The sequence below is a fragment of the Nycticebus coucang genome, chromosome 8 (assembly GCF_027406575.1).
Source record: "Nycticebus coucang isolate mNycCou1 chromosome 8, mNycCou1.pri, whole genome shotgun sequence".
Classification (NCBI taxonomy): Eukaryota; Metazoa; Chordata; class Mammalia; order Primates; family Lorisidae; genus Nycticebus; species Nycticebus coucang.
In genome coordinates, this window is record NC_069787.1 from 96,992,894 (window position 1) to 97,012,115 (window position 19,222).

Sequence of the window (19,222 nt, forward strand, 5' to 3'; positions counted from 1 at the left end):
CCTCTGGAATGTGGGGCCCTTCTCTTAGGGGCCCTGCTCTGAGGTGTGCCTCCTTCAGCAAGGGGTTATAACTTGGAAGAGATTGGGGCAGGAGGCAGAACCAGCCCTGGGAGGGAATAGACAATAGATAGTTCCTGGGGCCACCTAGGGACAAGTGAATCAGGAGAAATGTAGGGCTCATTATACTTTTTGCTACTGTCTGGCTAGGAGCGGAAGCTGTGTGCCCACCCTCGGCTGGAGATCTACCAGCAAGACCAGATCCATTTCATGTGCCCACTGGCACGGCAGGGAGACTTCTATGTACCTGAGGTGAAGGAAACAGAGCGGAAATGCCGGGGGCTTGCAGAGGCCAATGATGCCCAGATGGATGGCACAGGTACAGAAGGTGGAGGTATGAGGGTAGGGACTTGCCTGGATCCCCTCTCTTCTGGACATCCAGGGATATAGTTGAGGAGGCTCCTCGCAGTCTTGGCTGGCACTGTGCATGTCAGGTAGTGCTTGGCAGAGGGAGGAAGGAGACCTGTCTACCCCAGGACCCACATACAGAGTTGCCTGTTTCCAGACACATGGATCTACATAGATGTGGATTCACACGTTACCTTCTGGCAACACAGATATAAAGATCCTGCCTGGATTCCCTTCAGATGCCACAGGAGTACCCTTGGAGACACAGATCACGCACAGTTGGATGCTCATGGGAGGGGGCTGAGGCTGCTCAGGAAAGGAGTCACTTGGGTGGGGCTCGTGAGAAAGTCTGATTGGCACTGAATCTGGAAGGTAAGGAAAGGAACTAAATGTTCTCCTATCCCCCAGTATTCACCCCACCTCCAAGTCAGCTGCTTTGTCCCTGCCAGAGAACAACCAGGGAGCATGCAGAGGGGAGCCAGATCAGTCCCTGGCACCTTCCACCAGAGCCAGCCCACACACCTGCTGGCAGCCTTGATGCCCCAGGTCCAGGCCAACAGTATGTTTCCTGCTCTCAGCCCATCCCTCTACCATGACTTCTTGTGACCCCTAGCTGTTGAGAGTTAAGGGGGCCTGCTGGTAATGTCCCAAGTGGTCCCAGGGGCCCTAATTCTTATCTTTCCTGGTGGAGCTTTGTATGACCCTGGAAGTCCATGACTTCTAGGAGTAGTACAGGGCTATAAGGAGTGGGACTGTCCTTCTACCCCCTTCTTCTTTAGCAGAATCTGTGCCCATCCAATTTTTAACAGACAAGGTCACCCTAGAGAGACTTGTCAGCAGAGGCTGGCAGGAAGGTACTGGGAGGCAATCTCTATTCCCTAGGGGCCTGTGTCTAACACAGTTAACTTCATCTGCCACTTAATTACCTCCGTGGGGTACTGTTCCCTTCTGCCTGGTAGTGCCCAACAATCTTTGGTGTCCCTACTGTGGACATAGGACATGGCACAAGGTCAGCAGGCCCAGCAGCCTCCAGGGCAGAAAGGGGAGTGTCTTGATCTTTCTGTGACCTTTCTCTGCTCCCTGCCTCCCCGCTTCTAGGCCCACCCACCCAGCTTCCTTTCCTCCCATACACTGCCTTCCAGGGGTGTTGAAGGGCTGCTTGGCACCCGATACAGCTGGCTGCAGCTGCAGCTCCCATAACCCCTAGCTTCTTGGCCTGTCCTCCCTACAAGCCTGCCCGCCTACTCCCTGATGGCAGAGGCTGAGGGATCTGCCCACCTCTGACAGGGCCTGTCCTGACACCCAGGGTGGACTCTGGTTATCAGCTGCCAGGTGCATGCCACTTATACCGCAATGTGTGGTGGGTGCATGGCTGCCCAAGGTTTGGCCTATCCCTGCCTGCCTCCCTGCTGTGGCCCTGGGTTGGGCTGGGAGGTAAAAGGGGTAATTAGCTGCCTTGTGCCTGTTATTACATTGATGTATTATTTAGCTCCAGAGAGGTGATGAATATTTGATCTCTTTGCACTGGCTGTGGGCAGAGAGTGAGGGCGGGACTGGAGTGAAGATGGTGGCTTCACTTACCCTGGCACAGTAGCTCTGGGGATTTAGATGTTGCCACCTTGCCTGGCATCTTTTCCCCGGGGACATAGGCCCAGGACTCTGGGACTTTTCTCCTTTGTAGACTTTGGGACTATAGGGATGCCACTTTCCTGTCTCTTTGCTTGGAGTATCCATATGTCCCCAAGGGCTGTCTTCATCCCATCATGCTGAGCCCTGGCCTAAAGCAGGCACCCTGCTCCTTTCTCTGATCACTCCTAGCTCAGGAGTTGGGAGGAGGAGGAGGCTGGCTGAGAAGCAGTCATGTCCCTGTATCTGAAGTCTCAAAAGAGCCATTGGGTGGGTGGGCAGGTAGGATGTGACAGTCTAGAAACTATCCCCCTTCTTTGCTCCTTTCATGCTGTAGCCTCTGGGGCACTGATTATATCAGGAGTAAGTGAGGGTCTGGAGTCCTGTGTTGCATTAGGAACCACCGATATTTCAAAGCTCAGTTTAGCTTGGGCTCTCCCTCTACCCTCCTCACATGCCTCTACCCTGGGAGCCAAGCCTGGACTCTCCAGCAAGAGAAGGGCCTGGGCCAGCAGCCTGGCATTTCTAGGGCTTACTTCACCTCTGCCAGTAGGGGGCTCAGAAGGCATCTTCTAGGGGCCTGAGAACTGGCGGAACAAGCCCCAAACCCCCAACCCCCAACCTAGGCCCCAGGTGAGGCTCAAGGAAAACTTCAGGTTGAGTCCAAATGCCAAGCAGTCCTCAGCTGTGCCTGGCTCAGGGCTTCATCACTACGGAGACAACAGCTGGGAAAGCTGATCCATCCTTCATCTTTTGTGATACTCAATACTGCTCCTCTTCCTCTCTCACAGGAAAGATGGCATATTGTCCTCCTCCCAATTTGGATTTTTGCACATAGGGGGCCCAAGCTCTTTGTTCCTCCTTGCCACCCCTAACTGCATACAGTGCATCTGAATCAAGGGGATGTACCTGGAAAGGGCAGATGAAGGGGCTACTTGTTTGGAGGATGTACTGGGAGTAGAGGAGCAGGTTAGGATCTGGGCCGTTAGTCCAGCTCAGCACTTTTGGGGCTCCTCAGCCACCAGCAGAGAGCTCTCAAGGTCCCCTTTGGTGCCTTGTGGCTTAGGAAGCACCAGTGTTTGGGGGTGGGGCAGGATGGGTAAGGGTTCCTCTGGATTAACTCAGGCATGGGGAGATAGCCTTTAAAATGCTTCGTTATAGCACCCTCCTTCCTTGTAACTGGTTGAGTGTTTCTCAGGACTTTTCCATCCTCATGGGTCAGAGGCCTGGATGCTGCTCCTGGGGAGCCCTTCATGGGGGAGGGGCTGGCAAGTGGGCCTGATCCATTCTTTAATCCTCATGCCCTATGGGCAATGTTTTATAGGTGGCCCTGGACAAACTTCTTTTCAAGCTTCAGAATGGGCATGGAGGAGACACTACTTGGGTTTCTTTATTCTACCTCAGCTTCTCACCTCAGGGCTGAGTGGCTTTACTGGATATTGTAGGGAGGACAGCAGGCTTTGTGGGAGTGCAGGGAGCTGGGGCTAATTCGGGGTAGAGAGAGGCGTGCACAGCTGCCTGCTTTCCCTCTTCCTCCCTCCCTTCTTTTTCCCTCTTCCCTGTCAGTGGAGCCCTAGGCAGGGCAGCTCCAGCCAGGGCACAGGGCAACTGGAATGAGCCTCTTGAGTCAGGGTTGGCTGTATTATTCATGAGAAGACTGTGTATGCTGAGTTGCTGAGCTGGTGATAGAGCCTCTCCCCTCTTCCTGGAGGAGAGGGGGCAGGGGTAGTCCTGGCTAACTTGTGCTCCCTTTATCCTGGCCACGCAGGAGCTGACACAATGAGTGACACGAGTTCTGTAAGCCTGGAGGTGAGCCCTGGCAGCTGGAAGACTTCAGCCACCACACTATCCCCGGGGGCAAGCAGCCGTGGCTGGGATGATGTTGACACTCGCAGTGAGCACAGCTACAGCGAGTCGGGTGCCAGTGGTTCATCCTTTGAGGAGCTGGACCTGGAGAGTGAGGGTCCCATGGGAGAAACACGGCTGGACCCTGAACCTGAACCCTTGGGGTCCACCAAGTGGCCCTGGGAGCCTAGTACTCCTGAGAAGGGCAAGGAGTAACCTGCTGCCTGCACCTTCCTGTGGTGGTGGAGTTGCTAAGGAACTGAGCAGACTCTCCAGCCCTCTTCTTCCTTCACCTCCTGGGCCCAGGCTGAAGCCAGGGGGTGCCTGAAGTTCTTGATTTCTCTTACCCCAGGCTTCTTGCTAAGCCCTCTTCTTACTGCTTTTTTTGGCTTCCAGGGCCAAGGAGCCAAGGACTGTTTTCTGCACCAGCTCCCAAGGATGCCACCTCTGTTGCATCTTTTTTCTGTCTCACATCAGAGCTTCCAGGACCCCGAATAAAGCAAATGATTTTCTTGTTTCACCTGGATTTCGGCTGTATATTTGTTGGTTTGTTCCACCTTAGTTAGTCCTGTGCTGATAGGCTGAGAGCAGGCAGGAGCCCCCCCCCCCCACAAAGCACAAGGAGAGGAACCCTGGGGTGGGGAAAAGCGGGTGTTTGGAGGTTTTTCACTTTCTGTACTGTGACCCCAAGGGACAACTGCCCCTCCATTGCAGCTGCTGGAGTATAGGCAAAGCAGGGCAAGGGGTGAGAGAGCTGAGCATTCCAGGCCCTCCAGGGCTCAGGCATGGGGACCTCACAGCCTGCCTTTGCCTCTAAGGCAGCGGTTTTCAACTTGTGGGTTGAGACCCACAGGAACTATATTAAAGGGCCACAGCATTAGGAAGATTGAGACCACTTCTCTAAGGGATGCCTTTGTGTCTGTGGTTTCAATGTGCCTATACCCACACTGGGAACTCCCTAGCAGATGAGAATGTCCCTGCTGTGCCTGCCAGTGCCTGCATAGCTGTGTGTGTATGTGTGCATGTATACGTGTGTATTTGTTTGACTCTGTAGCCATGGATGGGCTGCTGGTGGTGTTCCTGGGTGAGGCTGCCCCTGAGTGAGCAGCAGGATGTGGTTGTGGCTAGGCATAGCTGTGTTTGTGTGGATGGCTGTGTGCCTACGTGCTGTTCTTTGTTTATCTGACTGTATTATAGGTTGTACCTGTTGTATTATAGGAGCAAGCGAGGGCAGCTTGCTGGGAGCATTTCAGTGGGGGCTTTGTCCATAGACTGCTCTGTGTGTCTACGTAGAACTATATGCGCATGGTCATGTGTTCATGTGTAAAGGTATGTGTTTTACTGTGTGTCCATATACAAAGCTATGGGTCAGTGCAGCTTTGTCCATAATTATAGTTATGTATGTGGACATGTCCATGTATACAGCTATTTGTGTGTGACCATGTTCATGTGTACAGCTATATGTATGTGGCCATGTCCACACGTGTAGCTATGTGTGTGGGCATGTTCACAAGTACATCAAGGTGGTGTCCAAGTGTACAGCTAGTTTTGGCTGTCCATAAGCACAGCTGTCTGTGATGTGTTTATGTGTAGTGCTGTGTGTGTTGTCATGTCTACATGTGCAACTATGTGTATACACTTGGGTCTGTGTCCTTGGGATTGTGGCGGCATAGGTGTGTGTATAACTGTATGTCCATGTGCTGCAATGGGACTGGGCAGCTTGCTTGTTGCAGGCCATGTAATGGGCTTCTTGGGCTGGTGCTGTGTGCAGCCTGTCTTTCTATAAAGCCCTGTCTTTTGTGAGGCTAATTTGCTGAGTGAGCTGGTATGGCTGTGTGACTCTTCTCACTTCAGCACCCTCCCACTGTCAACCTCTCTGCTTCACAGGCTGGGCCCATCGCTCACCTACCCCAGGGAGTAGTTGCTCTGAGCCAGCCAGAGAAGGTGAGAGCAGCCGGTGGCAGAGCTGCAGCTGGAAGACAACATGTTTGTCTCCCCAGCCTTGTCTGACAGCTTTGAACCCTCATCTTACTATCACCTTTCTCCCATTAATGATTAGAGTTTGTGGTTTTTTGGGTTTGATGTGTCTGTTTTATTTTAAAGCTGTGTCCTTTCCCAAGCAGTGGGGTACTGGGTTTCTGTGTCTATGGGAGAGCTTGTCCTTTGTGATGCCTCCTCCCCAAACTGCCACACGCACATGTGGGGGTGTGTGCCTGAGGAGCCTGGGCCTGGCATATTAGCCTGTGTTTAGCTGGGCTTGTTTACACTGACACTTGTGGAAGGAGGGTCAGTGCCAGGGGAATAAGTATGGGGTGCTGTGCCCCTTAGCACTTATTAGTATGTGTATTTGTGGAGGGCAGATAGTACAGGCTTCAAATACTTCAGCAGAGTCTGGCACTGGTGGTCAGTCAGAAAGTGCAGAGCTGCAGGGTGGCCCTGTGGCTCAAAGGAGTAAGGCGCCAGCCCCATATGCCAGAGGTGGTGGGTTCAAACTCAGCCCTGGCCAAAAACTGCAAAAAAAATTAAAAAATTAAAAAATTTAAAAAATTTAAAAAAAAGTGCAGAGCTGCTTATCTACCACCCCCTACCCAGGGGCATCTTTCCCCATCCTGCTGTGAGAGACAGGAGTCAAGAGCATCTTCTCAAAGCTGTCTTCCCTCTGCTTGGGCTCCAGCTCTTACTCCCTCCTACACACCAGCCAGTTCCAGGAGCCTTTCCTTAGCCTCCTACCCTTCTGGATCTCCTTGCCAGCCCCAATGGGTCCCTCAGGGTTGACCCTAGTCCCTTGTTCTCCAACTGCTGTCCTCCACCCCCACAGGTTGATATCTCCTTGTTGTAAATATCCTTTGCACATGGGAATGGGGATTGGGGGGTGGGTAGCAGCTTTGAAGGTCATCTACAAAAAGGAAGGGGAGACCTCATCCTTTGACCTCTGTCTTCCCCCAATCTTTGGTGATTCAGACCCAAACCATCATGTGTGGCTGAAAACACAGGCTCCCATCTCAGGTCTGACATGTGGACCAAGCTGAAGTCTGTGGGTGGAGAGAATGGTCTACACCTGTCTCCCCCTTGTCCCTTTACCTATCCTCTGAAACCCAAGGGGCCAACCTCTTCCGCTCTCAGATGGGATCCCATAGCACTATGCATACCTAGGGGGCTCAATGACCTTTACTCACCTCCCGCCCTCAATTTGCTCTCTGAGACCATAGTCTTGATTATGGGGTGAAGGGGGTAGGCCACGAAGCCACTGCTTCAGGGCAGAGGGAGAGTGCCCGGGGATTCAGCACCATGAAGCGGACAGCTCTGTTCCTGGTGGTCCCGCGAAAAGCGGGAGCGGCGGGAGGAGGAGTGCAAGGACTGACTGGTGGCGGGGTCTGGAGGGAGGCGGAGGCCGAGTTAGGAGCAGGGGACCCGGAGTCGGGAGGACCGGAGGAGGGGCTGGGGGCGGACCGGGCCGGGGGCGGAGCGGGCAGCGATTGAAAGCGGCTGGGCGAACTGGCGGGTGGAGAGCTCAGAGCCAGCGAGCCAGCGAACCAGCGAGCGGAGTCGGAGTCCGGCGTCCCCGCTGCACTCCGATTCCCCGCTCCAGAGCCGGGCGCGCCAGGTAGGGTGAACCTGTGGTGCCGCGGTCACTGCCAACCTTTTCTGCCCTGACCCCATGCCCTAGGGCTCTGCTGGCCCTCGAGTTCAGGGGAGCCTGGGCCGGTGTCCAGACAGCACTCCCTGTCTTCCCTAAGGAACGCACGCCCTGCTTCGCGCTGCTCTGCTCCAACGTCCTCCGGTCCTTCTTTCTTGTCTGTGCCTCCGTCTTTGTCTCAGCATTTCGGGCTCGCTTGTTCCCAGCCCAGATTTTGTGACCCAGGGCACTCCCACCCCCCCACCCCCCCACCCCCCCATCCCCAGCTGCCGGACTCCAGATTCTGTCCCTTTCCCTGGGTCTAAGCTTCTTTTCAGGCCTCTGCTGTGGGAGGTTTGCAGTCTTGACTAGTTTTGGCCTCAGCCCCCATCAGGGTTCCTGTCCCCATCTGTGTTGGTCTTTATTCCTGTTTCTCTCTCCTCTTTGCCTGGTTGAGTTGCTTCTTTCCATGTACCTGTATGTCCCTCTGCCCTGGTACCAGTGGGGCATAAGCTCTGGGGAGCTGAGGAGGCAAAGTGCGCAACCCCAATCTCTGTGGCCAGTATGTGGGGTCCTTCAACTAGTTGCTGTCCTCCTTCAGCCTCAGTTTCCTTTTGTGTTCTGAGGAGAGATGTGTATCCCTCTCTTGGCCTTTTCAAGCCTCCGTGATTGTAAGAGCCTGTGTGATTGTAAAAGCCTGTGCAGGGTGGGTGTTTGAGAAGGCGACTGGGATACAAATGATAGAATGCAGAGTGGAAGAGGGAGGGAAAGGGTCACTGAGGGTCAGGGCCTGGGTGGACAGGGCCCCCTAAAGCCGATGAGGGGAAGACTGGAAATGGTGACTTTATCTGCTATGTTTGGAGTGCAGAGAAAACGGAGGCACAAAGTCTCAAATAGCATTTTACATAGAGTGAAGGAGTCCAAATCTCTCACCCTTAGCACTGTTTAGAGACTCTGTCCCCCATCGCTGACACACACGTATGCTCACATCTACTTGTCCAGTTGTCTTAGGACCTGTGGCTACTTGGGTACCCTTTCTGGGGCCAGCCACGCCACCTTGATGTCACTCCCAGGGCTTAGGGTCCCTATTCCTGCCTCAGGCACTCTGGGAATGGCTTTTTAAGAACCAGCAGCTAGGACCCTTGGTGTTCACTTGGGTTCCAATCTTCCCAGGAGGTAAAGTCTGTTTCTTAGAGACTCTCACCTCTTTCTTCCTTGGTGGGTCCTCAGACAGCAGTGTTCCCCCCACCTCAGGAATGCAAGGCTCTTGCTGGAGACTGGACCTCCATGTTTGTAACTCTGCTATTGCTTCTGTTGCAAAGGTATTGATCTCAGGGTTCTGTGAGATTTGTGCATGTCTTGGACACCTTTTGGTTTCAGAAGGCTGTGTTGACTGGGATCTCCTGTCTTCTCCTGTGTTCTCACTCGCCTCCCTCCCCCACTGCTGAGTTTGGTAGGGGCACAAGACCCATTTCTAGCCCAGATCAGGGCAGGGCTGATAGGCCAGGGGTGTCCCAGGAGCTTCTCAGCCTTGTTAGTGATACCACCTGCTACCTGGCTCCTGAGTACCAGGGAAAGGAGTGTCGGAGGAGGGGGAGGGAGAGTTAGAAAGGGCAGCTACACTTCTCCCTGTTTGTCTGTTTCTCTATTTCTCTGCAGGAGCTGGGTCCTTTCTCATCTCTCTTCCTGTCTGTCTTTTCCTGGTCCCTGTTTCTTCCTCTCTTTGCCTTTGCTGCTTCTACCCTGATCCCTGGGAGACCCAGGTCTACTGGACCCATTCATCCCCTTTGTGGCCATGGGATCGCTGCTTGGGCTCCTGGCACTGCTGCTGCTGTGGGGTGCTGTGGCTGAAGGCCCGGCCAAGAAGGTGCTGACCCTGGAGGGGGACCTGGTGCTGGGTGGGCTGTTCCCAGTGCATCAGAAGGGTGGCCCAGCAGAGGATTGTGGTCCTGTCAATGAGCACCGTGGCATCCAGCGCCTGGAAGCCATGCTTTTTGCACTGGACCGCATCAACCGCGACCCGCACCTGCTGCCTGGCGTGCGCCTCGGTGCGCACATCCTCGACAGTTGCTCCAAGGACACACACGCCCTGGAGCAGGCACTGGACTTTGTGCGTGCTTCACTCAGCCGCGGTGCTGATGGCTCTCGCCACATCTGCCCTGATGGTTCTTATGCCACCCACGGTGATGCTCCCACTGCTATCACCGGTGTCATTGGTGGTTCCTACAGTGATGTCTCCATCCAGGTATGTGGAGGCTGCCCAAATGGGGGGTGGTAAGGGAGGCCAGAGGTAGAGATCCAGAATTCCCACTGAGCAGGGGCTTCTGGGCTGCCATGAATTGAAAGGGGGACTAGCAACTTCTTCCCAGTAGTTTTTTACAGATGACCAAGAAAGTGCCTTTGTCACATAATAGGGGTTGCTTTTTAGAGACTGTACAAAAGAACCCCCTCCACACACACCCCTGATTTTAAACAACCCTGAGAGGTTTAAATAGGCCTCTGGAGTCAGACCTCTGGATTTGAATCACAGCTCCCCCACTTACTAGCTGCATGACTCTGGGTAGGTTATTTTTCTTTTCTGTATTAGTTTCCTCTTTTCTGCTTTTAGATTTCTAGTGGAAATTAATGAGGTGATCCGTATAAAGTGTATTTAAAATGCCTGACAAGTGATGAGAGCATGGTCAATATTAGGTGCTTTTATTATTAACCCATTTTACAGATGAGAAAACCAAGGCTCAAAGAGAGGCAGGCCACAAGTCAAGGCAGTAGTAAAGGAGAGATACCAAATCAGAGCTGTCAGTCAAGGGCCCCTGATTGTCAGATCATCTCTCCCTGGATTGGAGAGGGATAGACAGATAGAAGCTAAGAGTGGCCTGGAAGAGAAACAGGTGGAAGAGAAAGGAGCAGGGGAGAGGGTACCCTAGGGTCTTCAGGGGGTGCAGAATTTGAGGAGGTGGGAAGATGTCCCCTTCATATCCTGCTATCCCACAAAGGACCAGCAGAGGGTGCCCTGTTGCTCAGCTTCAGCAGAGGGTGCTGGCCCTGGGGAACCCCGTGTATGTCCCTCTGCTGTGATACTCTTCCACTCTGACTGAGTTCCACTTCTCATCCAGATCCTGGGCTTGCCAAGTGCCCAGCATATGGAAGATGAGGCTAGGACTAGGATCTGGGCTGGGAGACATAAGGGAGCCTAGGCCGGGGCCTCAGCTTTCTTTGGGAAGATGGCTGAAGGCATTGCCATCAGGGGTAGGGCCAGGACTGTGACCTGGAATGCTGATGCAGAAGAAATGAAGCAGACACAAGAATCTGAACCATGGAACCAGCTTCTGGCCTGGAGTAGGGAGGCCTGGCATTTCCCCCACTGCTGGAATAGATTACCTGTTCAGCTAGTCCCAGCTACTAGAGGTGGCTAGGTAGCAGATTGGACAAATGTGGGTGTTCCAGCATCCACATCTGTATCCCTGGCTGGGGGCAGAGGTAGCTGGGCAGCCTCCTACCTGCTGATGTCTTCAGGGGCTCAGGAGTGCTTTGCCAGCATGCCTTCTCTCCACTGTTCTCTTCAGAGCCCCAAGCCCAGTTACCTCCTTGCCATCCTGAACTGCCTGCCTCCTGGAGCAGGGGCTGTACCTCTCAGCATTAGTCTGCTTTTACCTTGTCCTGTTCAACATAAGGCCCAGCCCTTCATCTTTAGGCCATGCCTGTCTGATAATGATTCTGCCTCATTCCTTGCTCTCTCTCTTGCCCACATTCCTACCCTCTTCCATATGTGGGCACTGTGGCTTCCCATGCATTACCATTTTTATCTGCTCAGCAGCCTTTTAAGGCAGAGATGTGAAATGAGGCTCAGAGAGATTTGACAACTCCAGGGACACAAAGGTAGAAAGGGTCGGAGTGGGCACTGTGCCCTAGTTGGTCAGAGTCAGAGCCTGTGTCCAGGTGCAATACAGGACTTGGGCCTTTCCTGTAGAACCTGGACCATGCTCTTCTTTCACCTATGCACCATCTACCAGGTCCTTGGTTAGGTCTCATGCCTATGGGGAGGCCCCAGGAACTTGAAGGTGGAAGATGGGGTTCCAGGGAGTCAGTGGTAGAGCAGGGAGCCTTGTTTATTTCAGGCTGGGGCACCTATTGAAGAGCAAGCCTTAGGATACTAGGGCCATAGGACCCTCAGATCTGGGTCTTTCTTCCTGGGGGAAAATTTTACTTCTTTCTCCATCTTCCCATCAGGACTGTCTCTAGAAAGGGTTACCTGTCCCCAAACAAGTAGAGAGCTGAAGAATCCTGAGCATCCAGATGCCATCCAGTGCCTCCCTTTGCCCCTAGTAGAGCAAAGTGCCAACCTCTTTCTATCCCAGGCCTTCTTGTGGCTCTCTTCTCATGTGTCTAAAGAGGGACAGTAGAGGGGATCAGATGCAACTCAGGATCAGGTGCCTGGCCCCTGGGTCATCTCTCAGCTTTTGGAAATGTGTAGAAAAAATGTGTAGAAAACTAGAAGAAACGTTCATCTAGTCAGGACACCAGCCTTTCTCTGACCTTGAAGATAATTGGCATAAAAGTCTGTTAGCTATGAGAGTCATCTGTCTCTAGTGTTTGACCTGGCCTCTGATCTTTGCCTTCTCCTCTAGGTGGCGAACCTCCTGCGGCTATTTCAGATCCCACAGATCAGCTACGCCTCCACCAGTGCCAAGCTGAGTGACAAGTCCCGCTATGACTACTTTGCCCGCACAGTACCCCCTGACTTCTTCCAAGCAAAGGCCATGGCTGAAATTCTCCGCTTCTTCAACTGGACCTATGTATCCACTGTGGCATCCGAGGGTGACTATGGTGAGACAGGCATTGAGGCCTTTGAGCTGGAGGCCCGTGCCCGCAACATCTGCGTGGCCACCTCGGAAAAGCTGGGCCGTGCAATGAACCGAGCAGCCTTCGAGGGTGTCGTGCGAGCCCTGCTGCAGAAGCCAAGTGCCCGTGTGGCTGTCCTATTCACCCGTTCTGAGGATGCCCGTGAGCTGCTTGCTGCCACCCAGCGCCTCAATGCCACCTTCACCTGGGTGGCCAGTGATGGCTGGGGGGCCCTAGAGAGTGTAGTGGCAGGCAGTGAGGGGGCTGCTGAGGGTGCCATCACCATCGAGCTGGCCTCCTACCCCATTGGAGACTTTGCCTCCTACTTCCAGAGCCTGGACCCCTGGAACAACACCCGGAACCCCTGGTTTCGTGAGTTCTGGGAGCAGAGGTTCCACTGCAGCTTCCGGCAGCGAGACTGTGCAGCCCACTCTCTGCGGGCTGTGCCATTTGAGCAGGAGTCCAAGATCATGTTTGTGGTCAATGCTGTGTATGCCATGGCCCATGCGCTGCACAACATGCACAGTGCGCTTTGCCCCAACACCACACGCCTCTGTGACGCGATGCGGCCAGTCAATGGACGCCGCCTCTACAAGGACTTTGTGCTCAACGTCAAATTTGATGGTAATGGTTCTGGCCAGTGTTCATCAGTCTGCTGGCTCTTGGATGATGAGGGGGAAGCAGGCCTTCAGGTTCCACTGCTTGGCTAAGAAAACATAGCATAGTGAAAGTAAACGACTCACTGGGGGCTGGTGTCAGAACTAGGAAGAGAGGACTCCACCTGGAGCCAGGACTGAGGTTCCTCTTTCTGAGACCCTTCCAGAGAGTAGACCTCTGGCCTGGTCCTGCTACTTCATGGGTGTGTGACTACAGTTTGGGCCTTTCCCTCTATCTCCTCTTTCCCTATCCTGCTAAGGCTAGAAACCACAGGACATCAAGCCCATTCTCAGGAAATAGTGAAAGTCAGAATCAGGGTGGGTTGAGAGTGGGCATCAGGATGACACTCTCTATATAGGGAGAATGCTTTTATTTATTTATTTATTTATTTTTATTTAGAGACAGGACCTCACTATATTTCCCATGCCGTAATGCAGTGATTGTGATGGCTATTCACAGGTGCAATCATAGTGCATCACAGCCCCAAAACCCTGGGCTCAAATGTTCCTCCTGCCTCAGCCTCCTGAGTAGCTGAGACTACAGGTGTGCCATTGCACCTAGCTGCAGGAAAATTTCTATTCCTGATCTTAATTTTCTATTCAAGGTGGTCAAAGTCTATTGAAATCAAAAGTTATTTTAATAAATACCAGTTTTAAGAAAAATTAGTGCTTCAGAATCATCCCTATGCTTCAGGAAGAATCACTGTGGGAATAGTGGGAGAGGGTGCTGGAGTTGGCAATGCTTAGAAGCACTGGCCCAGTTTTAAGATGAAGAGTAATTCCAACAGAATTGACATTCAGAGTTATTCTGAATCAAGGTAGGGGTCAGGGTTGGAGTCTGGGGTCCAGTTGGGTTGATGTTAAAAAAAACAAGGCTAAATTTAGCCTTCTGGGCTTGAGTGGAATTTATGGTAGAGCTAGAGTTGGATTTTGAGAACTTTGAGGCTGAGTAGAAAGAGTAGAGGCTTGGAGGGACCTGGGTTTGAATCTAAGCTGCACTATTTACTCACAGGCCCTTAAGCACATCATCTGCTTGTGTAAATCCTGATTTCCCCCTGGGGCCACGAGTGGCTATAGTCCTGGCACCTGAGCCTGGCTGGGAGATGTGAGGTTCACAGGTCAGGGAGAATGAGGATGGAGAGCAGAAGTGATTTTAGAGCTGCTGAGCATATTATAAGTGACCACTGAGGTTGCTGCTCAGTGTGTTGGGATGAGTGTTAGGACTGGTAGGGACTGAAGCTGGGATTATTGTTGAATACAATTACTGGTACTAGGATTGGACTTGAAAGTAGGTGTAGCCTTGGGGTCTCCGTGTTAAGTCTAGGGAAAGGGCTGTGGTGAGTGTTGTGATAAAGTTGAGATTTAGGGCCCGGGTTGGAAAGTGTTGGATACTAGGCCTAAGTACTGAGTTTGGGGAGTCATGGTTGAGGATTAGTGTGGGCATTATAATGGTTTGTGAAGATACCTGGGCTTTAAGGCTGGGGTTACATTTGGTATATAGAGTTGAGAGTTAATGTTGGAGTTCAGGAGTAAGAATTTGTTGTAATCTCTTATTTAGAATAATGGCTGCAGTCGAGACAGTGTTGGGGTGTAGCATGAGGTTTGAAAGGGAAGATGGCCTTTTCTCTGAGGTTTGGGTTCCATGTAAGGGTGGGGGCTGAGGTCACATGACCCACCAATCCAACGTTTTGTCCCTTCCTTCCTCCATCTCAGCCCCCTTCCGCCCAGCAGACACCCATAATGAGGTCCGCTTTGACCGATTTGGTGATGGTATTGGACGCTACAACATCTTCACCTATCTGCGGGCCGGCAGTGGGCGCTATCGCTACCAGAAGGTGGGCTATTGGGCAGAGGGCCTGACCCTGGACACCAGCCTCATCCCATGGGCCTCACCCTCAGCAGGCCCCCTGCCTGCTTCTCGCTGCAGTGAGCCCTGCCTCCAGAATGAGGTGAAGAGCGTGCAGCCAGGCGAGGTCTGCTGCTGGCTCTGTATCCCATGCCAGCCCTATGAGTACCTGCTGGATGAGTTCACCTGTGCTGACTGTGGCCTGGGCTACTGGCCAAATGCCAGCCTGACCGGCTGCTACGAGCTTCCTCAAGAGTACATTCACTGGGGTGATGCCTGGGCCATAGGACCTGTCACCATTGCCTGCCTGGGTGCCCTGGCCACCCTCTTTGTGCTGGGTGTCTTTGTGCGGCATAATGCCACACCTGTGGTCAAGGCCTCAGGTCGGGAGCTCTGCTACATCCTGCTGGGTGGTGTCTTCCTCTGCTACTGCATGACCTTCATCTTCATTGCCAAACCATCCATGGCAGTTTGCACCTTACGGCGCCTTGGTTTGGGCACTGCCTTCTCTGTCTGCTACTCAGCCCTGCTCACCAAGACCAACCGCATTGCACGTATCTTTGGTGGAGCTCGGGACGGTGCCCAGAGGCCACGCTTCATCAGTCCTGCCTCACAGGTGGCCATCTGCCTGGCGCTCATCTCAGGCCAGCTGCTCATTGTGGCTGCCTGGCTGGTGGTGGAGGCACCAGGGACGGGTAAGGAGACAGCTCCTGAACGGCGGGAAGTGGTAACATTGCGCTGCAACCACCGTGATGCAAGCATGCTAGGCTCACTGGCTTACAATGTGCTCCTCATTGCGCTCTGCACGCTCTATGCCTTCAAGACTCGCAAGTGCCCTGAGAACTTCAATGAGGCCAAGTTCATTGGCTTCACCATGTACACCACCTGTATCATCTGGCTGGCATTCTTGCCCATCTTCTATGTCACCTCCAGTGACTACCGGGTAAGCTACCTCCTAGAGGGGGAAAGGGGTAGGACACTGGACCCTCTGTCTCCTGGTGTCTTATTTAATTTACTGATAGCTCAGAGGGTCTAAGAGGTTAAATGGTCATTAAGGGGCCCACTGCTTATGTGGACCTTAGGGGAAGGTAGGAGGGCAGAGTGGGGCCTAGGGAAATGGCCAGGGAGGTGGGGAACTTGAGTTAGAAAAACAAGAAGTGATTTTAGGATGCAAAATTCATCTGCCCTGCTCCCAGGTTGGCTGCAGAAGGGGTTGAGAGATGAAGCCTGGGAAGGCAGGAAAGGTAAAGCAAAGAGGGTAGAGGGAAGAGGTCCAAGGTATAGAGTTGAGAAAGGTTAAAGCAGGTGAAAATATACCCCAGTTGGTGGCTTCCAACCACATTTCATTCTTGTTGGTACTGAGTATCTGAGTGGGTCTCCCCAGCTCCAAGGGGCAGTGGCTACTTCAGCCAGGGTGGTCAGGGTAGGCCTCTCTGAGGAGGTGACAGATGAGCTGAGCTCTGAATGATAAGGGGATCATCTCGGTTAATCCTCATGACTTTGGAGTAAGCTCCATGACTCTCCCATTTTACAGATGAAGAAACAAAGACTCAGGAAGGTTCAATGTCTTGCCCAAGGTCACTCAGCATGAGGTCACAGAGCAGGGTGTGAACTGCAGGAAAATTGAGGTGAAAGCCCTGACAAAGGCCCTTTCCCCAAGAGAGAGGTGTGCTGGCACAAAGCCAGGGGCCAGGGACTGTTGGGCTTGGCTGCTTTGCTTGCACCTGCAGGACCACCTGCTTCAGTGGTGGAGACCAGGGCTGGGGAGGGAATCTGCTCTGACTCAGCCTGCATTTGCATAGGTTTGCATTTGCATGCCCATCATAGGCGGCAAAGACTCACCTGAAATGCACACACTACCCACACATGCATACTCACATACACACTTGTACACAAACACACGCATACCTGCACACAGGCAGATACACACATATGCATGTACCCTATCGCCACATGCACACACTTGCGCTTACTCCCTAGTACACACAATTTCCCTGCCCACACACACATCCATATTCATTCATCACACATTCACACCCACACACTTATACTCAAACACATACCTGTACACACTTAACCACATACATACACCCACATAGATATACACACATCTTCATGCACATACTCCATATTGTACCCACCCCCCACATGCACACACTCTTGTGCATATATTCCATGTCCACTCTCTCAGCCGGAACTCTTTTCTCCCTGGGAAAATTGTTCACTGGGGCTGCCCCTAGGGCTGTGCCCAACTTCCTAGAAATCATTTAGCACTTAGCACATGGATCACAGACCAGCATTGGATAGTATGGTCTCTCCCAACTCTCCTCCACAGCTCAAGCAGGAAGTCCTGGGGTCAGACCCAGCCCTTTGGAGCAGACTCATCCTGACCTGTGCCTGCTTGCCCACTCACCCACTGCAGGTCCAGACCACCACCATGTGCATATCAGTCAGTCTCAGTGGCTCTGTGGTACTCGGCTGCCTCTTTGCACCCAAGCTGCACATTATCCTCTTCCAGCCTCAGAAGAATGTGGTTAGCCACCGGGCACCCACCAGCCGCTTTGGCAGTGCCGCTACCAGGGCCAGCTCCAGCCTTGGCCAAGGTTAGTGTCCAGAGATCCCCTCTCCACCTTTCCCCCTCTCCCCACCATAGCTCCTGAGGCATGCAGGCCACTCTTCAGGTTGCTGAGATTTTTTTTGTTGGGGGATGGGGTGCCCCCTAGGTGACATGACAGGAGAGGGTGGGAGGGGAGATGTGATGCTTCCCTCTACAGTCTGGTTTCCCTGCTGCCTGTTCTCCATGGAGGACCCTCAGGGTCAGCCCCAACCATCAGCTTCCTTTTCCTAGGATCTGGCTCCCAGTTTGTCCCCACTGTTTGCAACGGTCGTGAGGTGGTGGATTCGACAACGTCATCGCTTTGAAGACCCCACACTCCTGCCCTGACACAGCTGCTCCCTGGAACCCCATGCAGACTTGCGTCCAGGGCCAGAGGAAGTTGGCTGGAGCACTGCAATAATGCTCATCCCATGTCCACCCCAAAGTCACTTACCTATTTACTTGCCCCAACCTTTCAGAGTCATAAGTCATCATGGGCCTTAGCCAGAGAGCCTTTGCAATGACCACTAACAGTCCTTGAAGCATTGTCCCCTCCTTGCCAGTCCCAGGGCTCAGAGAGAAGTAAGCTGGGGTCCACTTTGCCCTGGAGCAGGGTGGTTGAGGACTTCAGACCTCAATCTCGATTAGCAAAGGTGCTTCCAGCCCAGTCCATCCCCTGTTCTAGGCCCTTTTTTATTTTTTATATAAATTAATTTGGGATAGGGAGAATAGTTATTGTGGGGGCTCTTCCTCCCTCTGCACAGTAGTTTGTCTTGTGGTTTATTTTATATTACCTGTAAATAAAGTGTCTTTATTTTAAAAAAATCATTATTTGCCCCAGATCCTGGGAGGCCCCTTACACCCTCCCCAACCTCCTAACCTTCATTCTGGTAGTGGTTGTTGACTCTGTTCTGTGTCCTGATGATAGGACCTGGCAGCCACCAAGACAGACCCAGCTCTCCCTGGAGGGGAGACAGAAAAGGAATAAATCATGTTCCCTTAAAAGGAGTCACTGCAGGATGGCTAAGGCATTCCTGGGGTAAGGCAGGAATAGACTCATCTGGCAGACCAAGGGAGGGGTTTCCCTAGGGATCCAGCATCCAGGACAGTGTAGGCAATAGGGCAGGAGAGACAGCTGGCTGTGACCCCAGGAACAGTAGGCTTTTCCATGAACTTCCCGGCATTTGGAGGAGCCATTGGTTCTTATGGAGCCAGGCTGAGCATTTGGTGCAGAGGGAACAAGGGAAAGCATATTTATGGGATGAAACATCACCTATTTATATGGCACATGGAAAGCCAGAAAGAGTTTGTGGCAAGAGTGGGTAAAGCAGAATGGGTAGTTGGAAAGGCCATCTGCTCTCAGGCCCAGCGAGAAGTCTGGGAAGGGGGTCTTTCTCCAGTCTCTGCCCTGGTGGACACATGAAGCCCAGTGCCATTGGGCATGTCCTGTGTTTGCTTTTGGAGCTCACCAGCAGAGGGCGCCGAGGTACATGGCTTAGGACAGGCAACAGCAGCCTTCAAATGGCCTAGAGGGCACCTGGCATCCAACAAGAAGAACATGGCAGTTTCAGGGAAGCCCCAGACTCTCTGAGCTCAGAGGGCTAAGGTACTTCATTAGGAGATGTACAGTACAAGGACACTGGTTATCTTTGAGTGAGCTCATCTGCATCCACAGTTGGCAAGGCTGTGAAAATCTGGGTCTACAATTTAAAAAATGGAAACAGAAAAATGAAAAAAGAAAGTTGTAAGGAATGGCTTGTCCTCTCCAGCCAACATCTGGATGACAAATAAAA

General features: G+C 52.8%; 2 protein-coding genes across 9 annotated transcripts in view; both read left to right on the top strand.

Annotated features, from left to right (window-relative positions):
• TEX264 (testis expressed 264, ER-phagy receptor) overlaps positions 1–4,402 on the top strand; it is a 31,980-nt gene extending 27,578 nt beyond the window's left edge. For 3 of the 8 annotated variants that reach the window (XM_053598801.1, XM_053598802.1, XM_053598799.1), the window contains exons 4-5: positions 208–391; positions 3,800–4,402. In XM_053598801.1, coding sequence (XP_053454776.1) covers positions 208–391; positions 3,800–4,092 — 477 coding nt within the window. In that variant the 3' untranslated portion in view covers positions 4,093–4,402. The remainder of the gene's footprint in view (positions 1–207; positions 392–3,799) is intronic. The other 5 variants (XM_053598807.1, XM_053598803.1, XM_053598804.1 and 2 more) reach the window with 3 other exon arrangements.
• Positions 4,403–6,934: 2,532 nt separating this feature from the next.
• GRM2 (glutamate metabotropic receptor 2) lies at positions 6,935–19,017 on the top strand. Its single transcript, XM_053598798.1, has 6 exons — positions 6,935–7,480; positions 9,152–9,737; positions 12,118–12,955; positions 14,701–15,776; positions 17,256–17,436; positions 17,682–19,017. The coding sequence occupies exons 2-6, from the start codon at positions 9,288–9,290 to the stop codon at positions 17,753–17,755; spliced, it is 2,619 nt and encodes an 872-aa protein (XP_053454773.1). The 5' UTR covers positions 6,935–7,480; positions 9,152–9,287; the 3' UTR covers positions 17,756–19,017.
• Positions 19,018–19,222: the final 205 nt, after the last annotated feature.

Excerpts from the sequence above, each read along its gene's own strand:
- GRM2 (XM_053598798.1), top strand. The coding sequence starts at position 9,288 with ATGGGATCGCTGCTTGGGCTCCTGGCACTGCTGCTGCTGTGGGGTGCT. Across the intron at positions 12,956-14,700 it reads GCTCAACGTCAAATTTGATG|CCCCCTTCCGCCCAGCAGAC; the intron begins GTAATGGTTCTG and ends CCTCCATCTCAG. Across the intron at positions 15,777-17,255 it reads TCACCTCCAGTGACTACCGG|GTCCAGACCACCACCATGTG; the intron begins GTAAGCTACCTC and ends CACCCACTGCAG.